This window comes from Gossypium hirsutum, chromosome D05, assembly GCF_007990345.1.
Source record: "Gossypium hirsutum isolate 1008001.06 chromosome D05, Gossypium_hirsutum_v2.1, whole genome shotgun sequence".
NCBI lineage: Eukaryota > Viridiplantae > Streptophyta > Magnoliopsida > Malvales > Malvaceae > Gossypium > Gossypium hirsutum.
Window position 1 is genome coordinate 5,303,619 of NC_053441.1, and position 15,185 is coordinate 5,318,803.

A 15,185-nucleotide genomic window follows, 5' to 3' on the forward strand; every position below is an offset into this window, starting at 1 on the left:
ATATGCAAGGCTCGATAACAATCAAACCACTGTGAAATTGACTATCTCGACAACAAATACACATAATAATAAATTATAATAAAAATCAACATTACAAAAATATAATCGAATTATTAACAAGAATCTATCAAACCAAACTAGAAAAACTGTAGAGAGAAATCTGAAATTTATCCCAAAGAAATTACAATCTGCTTTTAATTAAGATAAAAGGTAAAGACGTTTTATTGTTATATCTCGTTTTCGGATAATATAATTTTTGTTGTTACATCATATGAAGAACGTGTCAAACCGCGTTCTAAGTTGAAAGCCTCCCCTATTTGGCCGCCGGCAGATATTAACGTTATACCTTTCGTTTCCTTTCTGTATAAACATATGGATACCAAATACGTATTCTTATTTCATACTATAATAGTGAGTTATCATACGCTTAAAAAGAGAAAAAAAAGAAAAGAAGATAACCCATTTTAAGTACATATTTTATCCAATCCAATCCAATCCGACCTAACCTAGACTAATTTAATTCAATTCCTTATCGTGTTATGTAGTTTTCTTTTCCTTCTTTCACCCTTCTCTCTACAACTAAAATCCAAAAAAGCTTTGCTTTCTCTCTTAAAGAAGTGATTTTATGGAAGTAATGGAGGCCACATGAATACCCTTCCTTTGTTGTCTCTCTGCAATTAAGTTTACTTCTTCATTTTATCCTTTGCGTCTTTCCTTTGATTCCACGGTACCCCTTTTTTTTTGGGGGGGGGTTCCCTCTTAATATCTAAAAGGAATCTGGAAAACGGTAACGAAGAGGGGAGGGTTGAAGTAGTGGGTTTTCGGAAAGAAATGGAGGTTATCGTGGGTCCCACGTTCGGCATGGAGGCCACTGCATCGGCGGCCGCCGCCGTGTATGTTAGAGAGCGGTCGGAGGAGAAGGTTGGGTCGTCTTGCGTTTTTCTCAAGGAGGAAGATGTTGGGGGGCCGAATCTGGGGTCACCGGATGTGTTCTCGGAGAGTTCGTCCTCGATTGGGTCACCGGGAGACAGCGAGGATGAAGAGGAAGAGGAAGACGGCGTCGTTTCATCTGGAACAAGTGGAGGGTTGGCTTCTTTGGGTTCCCTAGAGGACTCCCTTCCCATCAAGTTAGTACATTTCTCCATTTTCTTGTGTTCGTTAAAAACGTTGTTACCAGTCGCTATGTTAAATTTGTGATTTGAAATTACAATCCTGTAGAAACATAGATGGAATTATGAAGGGAATATCTTTAATTCATTCAAATTGGAAAATTTTTAGTCATTTGTGGTATATATTGTGTTTTAGAATGAAATAAAATACCCAATATTAGAAGGTTTTGGGATAAATGGATCTAATGATTGGTTTTAAACTTTTGGTAGGAGGGGATTATCAAATCACTATGCTGGAAAATCAAAGTCATTTGCTAATCTGTTAGATGTAAGCACAGTAAAAGAGGTGCCAAAAGCAGAGAACCCATTCAACAAAAGGAGAAGGGTATTGCTTGCAAACAAATGGAACAAGTCCAGGAAGTCGTCTTTCTATTCATGGCAAAATCCCAACTCCATGCCGCTCCTTGCTTTGAATGAAGACGATGAAGAAACCCCATCATCATCATCGTCGTCGTCGTCGTCGTCGTCATTTTCATCATCATCAAATGACAAACTACCAGTAGCAGCAATAAAACCCAAGTTGCAGCAGCAAAGCAAGCTGAAGGTCACTCTCAAATCGCAGAGTTGTTTTTCTTTAACAGATCTGCAAGTACAAGTTGAACCTCAATAACACCTCCTCTGCCTTTTTACAAGCATCAGAATATGCTTTAGGATTTTACATTATTAGTCCTCCTTTTGTAACCTTTTTCTTCTTTATTTACTCGGAAGAAAAAAGAAAAGAAAAAACTCATGGCTTTTAGCAACTTAATATATAAATAAATAAAAAGTTTTTTACAAATAAAATCTTGCACCAGATTTTATTGATTTACTAATAATATTTATATTTAGACAAAATAAATTTATGTTTGGATATGGATGTATAGATATGTTAATGTGTGAATGCATGTATGATATGTATAGAAGGTTCTTAGATATTCTTTTATGTTGGCGTAATGACAATTGGGTCCTTGTGTGTTCGGAGACCGTAGGTTATTAAATAGGGGCGGTATTGACATTTTTCGTTATCCGTTACCCGACAGGAACCTCAAATCAAATGGATCATTTCAATTTGTAGATGGCATCTAAATTAGGGACAGCACATGAGTGAACCTTGGTCTGGAAAAAGAAATTTAAGTCTGCAAATATAATTTTATGATGTGAGAAATTAATAAGAGTAGCTGCAGGTTGAATTTATGAAAAATTTTGAATGTTTCTTATGAGCAAATTATTTAAATATTATTATTCATCGAATATTTGAATAATAATAATATTATTATTATGATAAAAAAGAAAGTAAACAAGATAATGGGAAATGGAGATTACAGGTTAGGTGAGAAGGATAGTTGTGGTTGCGATATGTGCAAGCCGCGACTATTGATTTAATTAAGGTCGTGGTCTCCCATGTTAAAACCCATCGCATTTTGGTTGATCTATTGCTGAATGCTCGATGGAAACGTACATGTTTTTCTTTTAAGGACAAGAAAAAATCATGGTTCATTAAACCGAATATCTTTAGAACGTATATACCATTGAACAATGGTCCATCCATATTCATTTCGTATAGATGCCCGTATACACAATATAATTTCCGATGCATCCCCAAGACATTTGGGTCTAATTCATCGTATTCAAACCATGTATTATTCAATATTATTGACTCATTTTAGTTACACATGTATATACAATAAGCGATATTGCTTATCATTGGTAATCATCACTTGATAAGTAAAGCAAATATATTTAGGTATTTAACGAATTCAAATTATGAGAGCACAAATTAAATTAGCTATTTGTTAACAGTTTTGTTTTCCGACATCCTAGTTTCGTTTTTAGTTACGTATGAAAAATTTAGATACGAGAAAATCTATTAGATATATAATTTAGACACAGGAATGTAATAATTAAGCATGAATTCACTTTATTTATTTTAGTCCCTAATAGCTCCGAATCCAAGATGATTGTAACTTTTGATTTTCTTTATCGAATTAAAAATTGATTCTCCAATAGGGACCTCTAGCTTCTAATATACTATAAAATTTTCTAACCGTTTTCAATTTATTTAATTTAATCCCTAAAGTTTCAGCAAGGTGATTTTGAGCTTATTCCTCTTATTCCCATTACCTTAATAACACATTTTCATCTAAACTGCACATTTTCTCTTACTAATCTATCATGTATTTTATTATGAAAACCTAACTAAACTTTGATAATTTCTCAAACCTACAGTTGGGTCTTGCATACTATTTATCTAAATCTAATAATTCGCTACAAAATAAAGAGGAAGCTTACCAATTTTGACTTTGGAAGCTCACGGCAATGGTGAATGAACCAAGATGATTTTCTTTCCTTTCTTTCTCAAGTATAGACGGTGAAGAAGGGAAGAAATTCAGATGTTTTACTTCGATTCTCTCACCCATTAACCTTGTTTATCATATTAACATTTACTAAAGTCAAATGGAATTCAATGGTAAGGATTAACCTCACCCACTATCAACATTTAATTTATGGATAAATTATATTTAAGGCCATGTCAAATAGCTTGAGAAGTACTTGGCTAATGTTTAAATCAAATCTCCTTATTTCTCTCCTCTTGTAATTTAGTCCCTGAGCCATATTTACTAGTTATTTCTAATTTATTTCTATTTAATAATTCGGCCCTAAAAATTAAATTTTTTGACACCTTCGAAATTCGGATTGTTACACTTGATGTGCTTAGTTTTTTTTTTTTTGGCTTTTCTATTCATTTTTTGTTTTTTCTCTTGCAAGTATTTTTTCGCTCTATTTCGGTGTCTTAAAGAATTTGAGTTATGAATTATCATCTTTTTTAGAGTGAAATTAACTTAAACAGATTTAAAACTAAATAATCGCCTAGTTGTGTTTTGTAATTTATACTATTATTTACGTTACAGTGAATTCATATAGTGCTTCTTCTTTTTTATTTGGACAGCAGTATATTTGTACTTTTAACTTAGTACGTCCGACTTTTTGAAGTAAATGAAGATAAAATCTTAATCTCTCAATAATACTTTATGCCTACCCTCCTTGTCTTATTTATTTCCCTATATGTAAATATGATAATTATTGGGGGTAATTATGATTGTCGCCATCGATGGCCGCACCTTTCGCCCATCCTCAACCACAGCTTTAACATTAGGCCTCTTGAGTCAGCCAAAGCCTCCTCCAAAACTGACTCCCCGATTTCTTGGAATAATTAATGATCACGTGCTTATATATGCATTATGTGATCCGTCCGAGACACGTGGCCATTGGGGATGGCATATGCCTCCATCAGTGTCATTTGGTCACACAAGGACTATCATCCTCGCTACTTCAAAACATAGATATATAAATATTTCTTTACTTAAACTAACAAACTCATGTAAAGAAAACCGGAAATAATTGAAAATTATCTAGTAAAAAGATGAGAATGAAACTGCAACAGTTTGGTTAAAGTGGTGGTACTATCTGATAATCTCTCTTCTCCGTACCATGTTTTATTGAAAGACTGTTTTTGGACGATGGCTGACCTATCTTTTTCTCTCACACTTTTGCTTTAAGCAAAAAGGCTTGTTGGGTTTTTAGGCTAAGCTTATATAGTTTGTTCTATTTAGAATAACAATAATTTTTTGTAATTAATTATCGTTATCTATATGAATCTGCAAAGTGCAAACACGTTTGGGGATTATAAGATTGGACAGTAGCTCTTTGCTGTGGTCAATGTCATGCGTAAGCTGGCATTGGAGCTACTTTACAATATCTATGTACTGAAAATTGGTTTTTTCTTGGAGATTTCTCGAATTTCATTTTATGAAATAAGAAACGTGAGACTCTTGTAACTAGAATACATTACTGTTCCAATATTTGGTGGTGCAAACAAGTCTGCAGAATACTAACTAGGGACTAATACACAGGAATTGTGCTGCTGTATTCAAGTATTGGCTTCAAACAACAGTGGGATTATACTGCATCCTTTTCGCGGAAAGCATGCGCAAGGTGTGTCTGGTTGGCGCCCTATTTAGGAAACGGGACGAAAGGGCCCAATATGCCAATACTCAAAAACTCCGCTTGAAGGCCTAAAAGTCTCGAATGTTTGAAAATTCCTCATCAAACAAGAATATTTATGGAATTTCATCCGGTGGTTTTCTTTCTTTCTTTCTTTCTTTCTTTACTACACTTCTCTTGGCATTGATTTTAACCAACAGAAGAGAATGTGCAAAGAGGATGGTGGACAACAACCGGGTAGGTGTGAGAAATATTGCCGCTTGCCCGTCTTAAGCCGGACCCGGAATCATCTCTGTCAATAGATCATCCTAGGTCAACTTGAAGAAGTACAAGGTTTTCCCAAGTTGGAAACAATTAGTTACGAGCACGCTTTAAGGCTTTTAACTGTAGCAACGGTTATCTTTATAGTGCTTTAATTATATGGTTCCTATGGAGAAGACATTGAACTAGAGCACAACGCAACATATATAGGGCAGAAGTGATCAGTCAGAAAAGAGAAATAATCACAGGCAGCAACCGATAAAAAGGAACCAAAAAATATCATATGTCCCCAGAAGAAACAACAGAATAGGGATAATACACACACAAAATTAAGGATGATTTAATAGGGAACAATGGTACTAAAGGAAGCTCCGAATTCAATACTATCAATTTCAAGAATCCGCGAAAAGATAATCCTGTTTTAACATCGCCAAAAAGAAGTATCTTTTTTTAACAAATGTTCAATGACCCTTTTTTACTGTAGAAATATGTAACTCCAAATACAACAATGTCCTCTCTTGAAATCGGTTCCATCCCTAGATACAGAGAACACTACAAAAATGAAGGCAGCCATCTTTAAAATGCAGGAAAAGTACCTGCATTTTTAGATCAGTAATAATTTTTTGCATTTCAAAGGAGATTGAGACAGGCAGCAGCTGACAAAAGCGAAAACCAGAATGACTACCAGTATTGGTTAAACAAATGATGTCAACATCCCACAGATCAACCGCCTCCCTTTTGTTTTAGAGTAATCTTATCCCCGAGACTAAGAGCAATACCCTGGGTCTTGCTCCTTATCCTGATGTACCCACTAAGTTTCCCATCTGCTTGTTTCTCAACGCTCAAATTTAACAAGGCATCCTCCCCAAACACACTTTTCGCGTAAAGGTTAGCTGCCAGGAATCCGCACTCATCATCTAGCGCAGATCTGAAGCACAATCCAGCCAGCAAAAAGGAATGACACAAAATAGTATTAATTTGTCATTTTACAAGTTGAGCATGATAGTTTCATTAAAGTTGAACAAACTGAAATGCAAATCAATTAAGCACACTGTAGGATTTAAGAATGTGCAATCTAAAACATGGTATGCAGAAAGCATAAAACCATCAGTTCATTTTAAATCCATGTAAAATCCTCAGTAAGGTAAAAACTTACACTGGTGTGAGACACTTCATATTGGTTGACTTGATAATATGATTAAGGAATTCCTTCTCATCTTGGATTACAGTGTTAACAGCAACCTGAATCACAAAACAAGAAGAATGATAGCTCAGTCCTAAGAGAAGCTTATAGATATAAAGAGCAAACAGTACTAGCAATAAGAGGGGAATAAACAGGTAATCAAACGCTATCCAAGGGACATGACCTACATATAAAGTTGGGCTAATATATTGCATTCCAATTAGCATACTGAACACATTATATAAAGCATAGTAAGGAATTGATGTTGGCCAGATATCTAAAGGAATCAGGGGCAGTGCTTAGCATGCAAGTTCGTAATAGCAATGGAAATAGTTAAACATGAACCTTGTTTTCCCACTCAAATTCTGCCCACATAGTTCTGAATGCAGCATCGGTACAAACAGCAGGAGAAATATAGTCCATGATATCAATATGAATGTCATTAAGAACAACAACAGTTCTTTCAAGCACATTCGAAGTCTCATAAACAATGTTGCCAAATATGACTCCGGTCTCAGTTGATGACACCTTGATGTTGGCTTTTATTTGCTTGCTAGATTCAGGGGCTAGGGTATAGTTTTGTGGACGCTCAACGAGTTTCAGATCACCCATAGTTGCCAACTCCAAGCACAAATTCTGAAGGGTTTCCTTGGTCCTATTGATAACTGTTATATCAAGAACAATATCATAGTGGTGCACAGTGACATAGGCTTCAGCATATACTGGATCGCTAAATCCAGTAAGTTGAAGAATGCGGTTGAGCTTATTTGCGTCATCATTATCGTTGACAAACTCTCCAGTTGCACGTTTTAAATCATCTTGAACCTCATCCTCCAACTCCAGCTGGCTCATACCCTGGAAGTCAGCAACAGAGAATTTCAAGTACAAGTACATAAATTCATGACAAAATCCAAGAAAGAATCAACAATACGAGTCAATAACCAAAATAGGTGCGAAAACAAAGAAGATCAAGCAGAAAATTCTAGCAAAACAAACAAAATAGAAGCTTAAGAAAAAGCATATATGACCAGATATGGTACAATCAACTTGGCATAAACCAAAGATGAGAAACCATGCTCATAAGATAATGACAATAAAAAGGCTCTCACCTTCCTACTCTTCAAATGGTAGAAATCAATAAGGTCATCTGGTTGTGCATGAGAAACCTGAGCCTTTGCCTTCAATTCCTCGGTTTCTCGCAACTGTTTCTCCGAAAGCATTTTTACAAAACTCTGGCGGCAAGATTGCAACCATATTTTCCTGATGCCATCACCAGTATCGCACAACAATCTTATGCACAGAACAATCCTATCATTAGAATCATTATCAATTGGGTGTGGAAGAACAGGTGATTGTCCTAATTGCAGCATAGAGACAAAGATCAGCAATGCCTGTGTGGTTGCTTTGTTAACTTCAACTTTTGATGGCTGTACCTCCTGTAACCTCAGAACAAGTTTAGTCAAAGTGCACGCAACAACTGCCCCAAGGAAAAAGTCGCCTGTGAGGAGAAGAGATCTGAGATTCCCGGAAGCCAATGATCCCTGAACAACGGTAGGAGCAGAGAAAGCAGTTTCAGAGGCAGCACTCTGGGTTGCGTAAGTACCGTCAGCAAGAACAGCTGGTCTCCTTGAGGAGACAGTAATGGAGTTTGCCTGTGGAGTTTTCTTAGAAGCATCAGTAGCTTCCCCTTCCTCAGAAACGGAGTAGAAAGGTAGCTCTCCGAGGCACTGCTTTATGGTTGCCATCCCACTCTCAACTTCAGATAGAGATAGGCAATACTCTCCAATGATCCAAAGGGCACAGGAGCAAACCCGTGCAGCTCGGATCTGATAGAATGTATCCAATAGCCTTGTTATAATGGAGACCCTAAGTTTAGGGTTAGTCTCAATTATTTCTCGAACAAAAACCACAACATCAATGGCTGAAGCAACATTACTGTCACCCAAGAAATCCATAAGAAGATGCACAACTGTGCTTGCAACTTCTGGGAACTTAATTGCACAGGAATGAATAGCTTGAATGAGCATTTGTCTGTATTCTCCATTCTTTTCAAGCTCTCCACTTTGAGTCTTCATAACTTCCTTCTTCAACATGAGAACAACCTCATTGATGTTTCGAGGAGTTATTAACTCAAGAACAATATCAAGCGTCTTCCTCCGGATGTCAAGATTTGGACTTGAAAGTGCCCGAAGTACATCCATGATCAGATCAACCATAATATCTCTATGAGAAGACTTGAGCTCATTCAGCCGATCTAGTACAATAAGCTTCACATTGTGGTCACTTTGAGAAAGAAGAAGCTGACAGTAAGTGTTGGCAGCAGCTCTAATAGCAGTGGGAGCAGATGACAGAGAAACAAGAGTGCCAGCGCACTCATAAATAACTGCAGTTGATGGGGCATTTAATAAAGATATAATAATCTTAATATACTTCCCTTTCTCGGCACGATTTGTTCTGCAAACCTTTCGGATCAGCTCTAACACAACCATCTGAAGCAATTCACCCCATTCAGAAACCCTATCAACATGGGTCAAGAGGTAATTAACAGCTCGATCTTGTGCACAAGTAAATAGCATAAGGAATGCATTCCGCTTGGCAGATGCATCCTGCTCCGTTGAAAGGACCTTCTCGATCATTTCAGGTGCATCAACCAAGAGCTGCTCACCCTGTGGAAGCTTGTATATCGACATGACAGCTAATATAGCATTCCTCCTAATAAATGGGTGCCGATGCTCCAGGTTTTGCAAAACTGAAGGGATCAGTGGCTCAATAATCTCTGTCTCATTCAAGCGACAAAGAAACCTCAAGGTCACGCCACGAATATATTCATTTGGATGTTGAAGATTGTTCCTCAAATTTTGGCATATCAATATCATTTCAGGTAATACCCTCCCTTTTGTATCAGTTTTCTCAATTATCTCCAAGTACAGAAGCAAAAGCTTTTGCACCGTGTGGTCCTCTGAAGGCAAAACATATCTGACAATGGTGATAAAGAGTTGGGGGAGAGTTTCACCATTCAACAAAAGCATAATTGCTTTCTTCATGGCATCAATCTTTGCAGGAACATCGTTTCCTTCAAGTGCTTCTTTAATCTCATTAGCAATTGCAGGTGTGCCTTTGTCAAAGTGAATAAGAAGATTACAGGACTTCTCCATTTCTAGCTAGTTTTCTGGTAATATAAATGAAAATTAAAAAAATGCAAACAATCAACAAAAAATAAAGTAGAACATGAGGATTCTCAAAGCTGGGACCCAGATAAAGACATATTGGTGCAAAGTATTCATCTATGAAATGACAATTTTAAAATTGCGCTTACAAATCATTAAGAATGTCTTAAATTAGGTAGTTTTGAAAGAGAGATCCATTTTGAACAAAGAGGAATGATTACTTCAAAGTTCATAAGCTAGGTTAAAAATTGAAATGATTAATCAGCTGTATGACCATCCCAAAGTGAATGTTAATGGTAATGATATATCATTACCAGAGAATTTCATCTTTCAAAGAAAAAAAATTACTAAAGAATTGGCAGACAGATCTTGTATAAACAATAACAATCACTAATTAATGTTACATTTTAGGGGAAAATCTGCCTGAATCTCACGCAAAAAGCTTTATTACAAACATACTTTTTAATTGCTTGTTCATGCTAAACGGGCTATCAAACTAAGGCATTCCTAATTCACATCAAAGTATTGTATCTACAACTCTAGGAAAATCCACCTTATGCTGGAATTGAAGTAGATCTAAATAAAGAAATTGGTTATCCCGGCTTAATTATTAACAGAAAATCACTATCTGCCCGTTGGGTAAGAAAAAGGTAAGATCTATTTGTTTTCGTCTTTTTAATTCCAACATTAGCACTGAATTCACCAATTAAAATAAAAACATAACGAATTTAACATAAAAAAAATACACTATCACCGAGTAAGCGCAACGAAACAAAAAAGCGTAATAGGTAAATCAGATTCAAATCCAAAGTACAGTTCTATTCTTAGCTTATAGTTATTAGTGGAGGATTCAAGCAATTCATCAAATCGATAAGACGAAACCAACAATACCTAAATCGAACCATTCCAACTTCGAGAAAAAAAAATCTGGGTTCGGGTCACCCAAAAAACCGTGAACAAAAGAAGATAATAACGAGAAAAAATGCCGCGAAACCAAGTACAAAGTAAATCAATAGATCTGGAAAATTGGTAAGAGTGAGAGAAAGAAATGGAACCTTGAGCGATCAGATCATCCGAGAAGAGAGACCGGTTGTGAAGCAGATTTTTGCTTGACAGGGAGGAGATTTGAGGAAATTTGAGAATTCAAAATAAGGTATTCGTGGTTTTTTGTTTTTAAAATTGAGGGGAAATGAAGAAGTCAGAAGCTCTCAGTCTCAGATCTAAAGATCATCATCTATTTCAACTCTGTGAGCTTATAAACGAGAGGAAAGGAGTATCGTTTTTACTTTATTTTTAGCACTGTAATTTCTATTTACCTTTTCTAGGCGTCAATTTTATGAAAATTAAATTCTCTCATTTTTAAATGAATATAATTACTATTTAAATTAAACATTCGAGGGATACAGTTTTTATTAAAATAAATGATGCAATTTAATTATTTTTATTAATAAATTATAAAATAAGGAGTAATTAAGTTTTTATTAAAATAAATGATGCAATTTAAGTTTTCTAGTAGTGGAAATTGAGTAATTAAGAACGTAAACAAATTCGTCAATAAACACTAATAAAATAAATGCAAATGTGAAAAATATGATAATGGAAGCCTAAACTTGGTTGAATTAAAAATAATATTTACAAAAAATAATTCAAAAATTTTAACATAATTTAGAAAACCTAATACTTAGTCCAAAATTTTGAAGAAAAACTAAAAAAAAAATCTTTAAAAGATTATAAGAAAAATAAAAAAAAATCCAAATTAAAAAAAAAGTTTTATAGAATCTATTTGAATAGAGATTTTTTAAATTTTGGTTCCATTTAAAATACTATCAATTATAATTGCATTGGATAAGTAATTAATTTATAAAAATTTAACGAGTTAAAAAATAATTATAAAAGAAGAATAACAATGCTAACAATAATTAGTATAAAATAAAAAAATGTATAAATATTTATGAAATTTGTATTTTTTTAAATTTTGCTTTTGTAACTTTTACAATATTATACAATACTGATAATTTTTTTACTTTTAAAATTCTATGAATTCATGATTGAGAAAAAATACATTTCATTAACACCATGTGATGACCTGATGGTTAAGAGTGATCATTGCCTCAGCCCCATGTGTGGTCCAGGTTTGAGATGCACGAGTTGTGTTTGTTGTTTGAGTTTTGCCTATTATTATAATTCACCAAACAAATTATTTCATAGATATATATTTTTTTTTATTTTCACGCTTTTAAAGTTAAATAGCTAACATCATATATAATTTGTGGGGTGTACCCATATTTACAAAACGACGTCGTGACGAATATTATGATGTGGCGACAACGCAACAGACGACATCCTAACGAGAAGAAAACGACGTAGCGACGTGACAATATGTTCTCAAATTCAAACGGATTTTTTTCTCCTAGTTAAACTCTGTTATTTACTGAAAAATGATTCACGGATTCAATTAGAATCTTTCTTACTTTCGAGATAAGCAAAGCATGCAAAGTCGTACTTACTTTACTCTTTCTACCCATCAGGAGAATACAATTTCTCCTCTGTTTCAGTCATATTTTTTTTCAGTTTTCAGTAAAAGTAAATAGCAGAATCGTGGCTAGGGAACTATACTAGTGACCTACCTAATTTTATTGTAGAAATTTTCGGGATCAATGATTGGACCATGCAAACTAGAAATACTTTTTCTTGGATAAAGGAGGAGATTACTCGATCCATTTCCGTATCGCTCATGATCTATATAATAACCGGGGCTTATTCTCTAATTAGAGAGAAATTTGTACTAATTTTAAGATAACTCTATGATAATTAGTGCTTTATTTTCGGGGTATGTGTTTGTATGTTTAATATATTTAAGTTTATTTTCTCCATATTATACTATTATTTGTTTACTCATTAGTGAAAAACTAAAGCCTCTTTTGATCATGTTTTTTATCTTATTTGAAGGGCTTTTAATCTAAAATATTTGTATTCGTTCTTCTCCATATTTATTATGTTAGTTTATACAAATTCATTCTCAACATATTAACTATATTGTTTGGTTAATTTCTTATTCGGACATTTTCTAACAGAACATGAATTAAATTGTTGTTCTAATTTGTTTCACAGTTTCCCCCCAATCAACCCATACGGAAATTGGACGGAGTATACCACTCAAAACTATTATGGTATAACCAATCTTTTAATGGTACAACATTTATAAAAAAAAATTATTTAAAAAGATAAAAAAAAAAGTTGGATGAAAATATAAAAAGAATTCGTACATAAATTTATATTTTCATCCAAGATTAAATTTGTAAAAATCAGCGTTGGAAAATATCACCTCTTCTGACTGGAAAATCTCACTTTTTTTTGGGTCAATAAAATGCTGTCAACCAAAATAAACGCAAGGACACTTTCTAAATGGTGATTGGATTAGGTTGATACGGGCTATAGGGATGTGGGCCGAAGCAAGGGCCAGGGGTTAAATGTGAACCTCCATCAAAATGGTGAAATGGGCCCTGGGAAACCTACTTCTGTTGGTGTTTCCTATGTTTGCTATGGGCAAAATGCCAAAAATGCTAACACCAAGTCACCAACCCATTGGATATCAATCAAACTGCAGCGCTCCATTTTCCACTTCAAAAAGATTCCCGTCAAAATTAAACAGAAAAGAAACGAAAAGTCAAAATAGATTTTATGATCGATCACTTTGATTGCTTTTGAAACTAAACTTGTCTTGCAAATTGTAATTAAATGAATAGAGGAACCCTTTTCTATTATCAAAAGTACTTTACATGTACAAGCGAAGATGGAAAGAGATAGGTAAAGAGAAGAGGGGAGATCGGGGAGGATGATAACAAGCAAAACTTGAAATCAATGAACAACCAAGCGCCTGGCGCAAAAGCTGCAGTAGTACCTCCTTTTGGTCTTAAAATACAAAGGCAAAAAGCAGAACCTCCACTGGCTTTCAACATCCATGGCTTGCACCATCCCACCGCAGTAGGGACAGGCTCCTGGTGCCGGCTGCCTCGATATCACCCTTTCATCCTCATCACATACGAACACCAAGCACATCTTTGATTCTCTCTTTCTTTTCTAATTTATTGTTTTGAATTTGCTTGCTCTAATAAGACGAAGAAGAGTTCTTGTGAATAGTCTCTCTTTAAAATCAGCCAGAAAGAAGATTGTTTGTCAAAAGCCTTTTGCTAAGATATTTATAGACGGCAATTCGGTAATTGCATAGTTTGGATCTGGAAAAGTATAGGTTAGTCTGGAAGGGAAGAAGAATAGCTAGAGCAAGAAGAATTGTGCTTAAAGCGTGTGAGCCTCAGCCTGGCCCTCGAAGCTTCCAATGACAGTCTTATCTCTTAAGAATAGAGAATTTTAGTGCGTGATAATGTCATCAAATTTCAACTAAACGCGTTAAATTCCAATATCAAAGTGCCGCTTTTATTGTTTCTTACCTCTCTTGCTCGCGTAAATTGACCCGGCAGCAATGGCTATGCTATCCGAATTAAAACCTGAAGAAATAGCATCAGGCCGAGGCTATAGCTATGTAAAGTGCACTTGCAAAGAACCACCCAAGACCAATCAGCACTCCAACTAATGGCCCGTGCGTACCATTTCTGGAGCCCAGTTAAATTAATGGACCTGGCACCATTATTTTAACCAGTTTTTTATGGTTTTGTTGTCGGTGATGAACCTAGGTAGTTTGGGAAACAACGGTGCTGGCCGCGGGGTATATTAAAATGATTCATTGTAAAATAAGCAAATTCCACTCCCACTAAGATAACTTAAATACCAACTTAAGTTTGTTTTTGGTAAAAAAAAAAAAACTTTTATGTACCATAAATCAAACATGAATGAAGTATTTATTAAAAAAAAAAAGTGGAAATGTTGAGGTCGCTGCTGGGGGAGTGTTAAAGGGATTATTATGGTTAATGGCATCTTGGGTTTAACATGAGGTTGGAATTTTGTTTTGTTTTCAATGCTGAGCTATGATGTATATTAGATGACTTAATTGTTTTTTATAATAGGTGTTGAGATAAAGTATCAAGACAGATAGTGTGGAGGTTCTTCAAGTCATTCAGCACTTATTAGACGTATTCAGTAGATTTTGTCGAAAATGGCTCAATGAGGAATAATTCATAGTACTAGAAAAGAGAATATAAAAGCTGATCGTATCATAAAGTTATCTTTTAACCTAAATGAGAGTCTGCAGCTGTTTGCAGAAAATCTGTTGAATATAGTAGCTTAATGTGATTATTGTGTTGCTTTTCATTTCTTCACAAAAAAAAAAGGATAAGTATATAATCTTCATGGGTATACCCTTTCATATTGCTGGAGTAGTTATTAGTTAATTTTGATTAAATACAAAGCTATTTTTACTGTCTTCTGCAATTTAAACGTATTTTAAGGTTTCGAATCATAATAGAAAAA

At 34.8% G+C, this 15,185-nt stretch overlaps 3 protein-coding genes across 3 annotated transcripts; 1 reads left to right on the plus strand and 2 right to left on the minus strand.

Annotated features, from left to right (window-relative positions):
• Positions 1-263: 263 nt before the first annotated feature.
• On the plus strand, positions 264-1,984 carry LOC107906782 (uncharacterized). Its single transcript, XM_016833887.2, has 2 exons — positions 264-1,127; positions 1,380-1,984. Exons 1-2 carry the CDS (start codon positions 832-834, stop codon positions 1,777-1,779), a joined length of 696 nt encoding a protein of 231 aa, XP_016689376.2. The 5' UTR covers positions 264-831; the 3' UTR covers positions 1,780-1,984.
• A 3,787-nt stretch (positions 1,985-5,771) lies between these two features.
• LOC107906781 (coatomer subunit beta-1) lies at positions 5,772-11,091 on the minus strand. Its single transcript, XM_016833886.2, has 5 exons — positions 10,817-11,091; positions 7,704-9,763; positions 6,940-7,449; positions 6,568-6,653; positions 5,772-6,339 (listed from the first exon to the last, which is right to left on the minus strand). The coding sequence occupies exons 2-5, from the start codon at positions 9,747-9,749 to the stop codon at positions 6,135-6,137; spliced, it is 2,847 nt and encodes a 948-aa protein (XP_016689375.2). The 5' UTR covers positions 9,750-9,763; positions 10,817-11,091; the 3' UTR covers positions 5,772-6,134.
• A 2,404-nt stretch (positions 11,092-13,495) lies between these two features.
• On the minus strand, positions 13,496-14,027 carry LOC107906779 (uncharacterized). The gene has a single exon (XM_016833885.2). The coding sequence runs from the start codon at positions 13,818-13,820 to the stop codon at positions 13,620-13,622; it is 201 nt and encodes a 66-aa protein (XP_016689374.2). The 5' UTR covers positions 13,821-14,027; the 3' UTR covers positions 13,496-13,619.
• Positions 14,028-15,185: the final 1,158 nt, after the last annotated feature.

What these genes read in the sequence shown, in the direction of transcription:
- LOC107906782 (XM_016833887.2), top strand. Translation starts at nt 832, where the DNA reads ATGGAGGTTATCGTGGGTCCCACGTTCGGCATGGAGGCCACTGCATCG. An exon ending in GAGGACTCCCTTCCCATCAA is followed by an intron (nt 1,128 to 1,379) that starts GTTAGTACATTT and finishes AACTTTTGGTAG; the next exon opens with GAGGGGATTATCAAATCACT.
- LOC107906781 (XM_016833886.2), bottom strand. Translation starts at nt 9,749, where the DNA reads ATGGAGAAGTCCTGTAATCTTCTTATTCACTTTGACAAAGGCACACCT. An exon ending in ACCATTTGAAGAGTAGGAAG is followed by an intron (nt 7,450 to 7,703) that starts GTGAGAGCCTTT and finishes GCTGACTTCCAG; the next exon opens with GGTATGAGCCAGCTGGAGTT. An exon ending in ATGAAGTGTCTCACACCAGT is followed by an intron (nt 6,340 to 6,567) that starts GTAAGTTTTTAC and finishes ATTGTGCTTCAG; the next exon opens with ATCTGCGCTAGATGATGAGT.
- LOC107906779 (XM_016833885.2), bottom strand. Translation starts at nt 13,820, where the DNA reads ATGTGCTTGGTGTTCGTATGTGATGAGGATGAAAGGGTGATATCGAGG.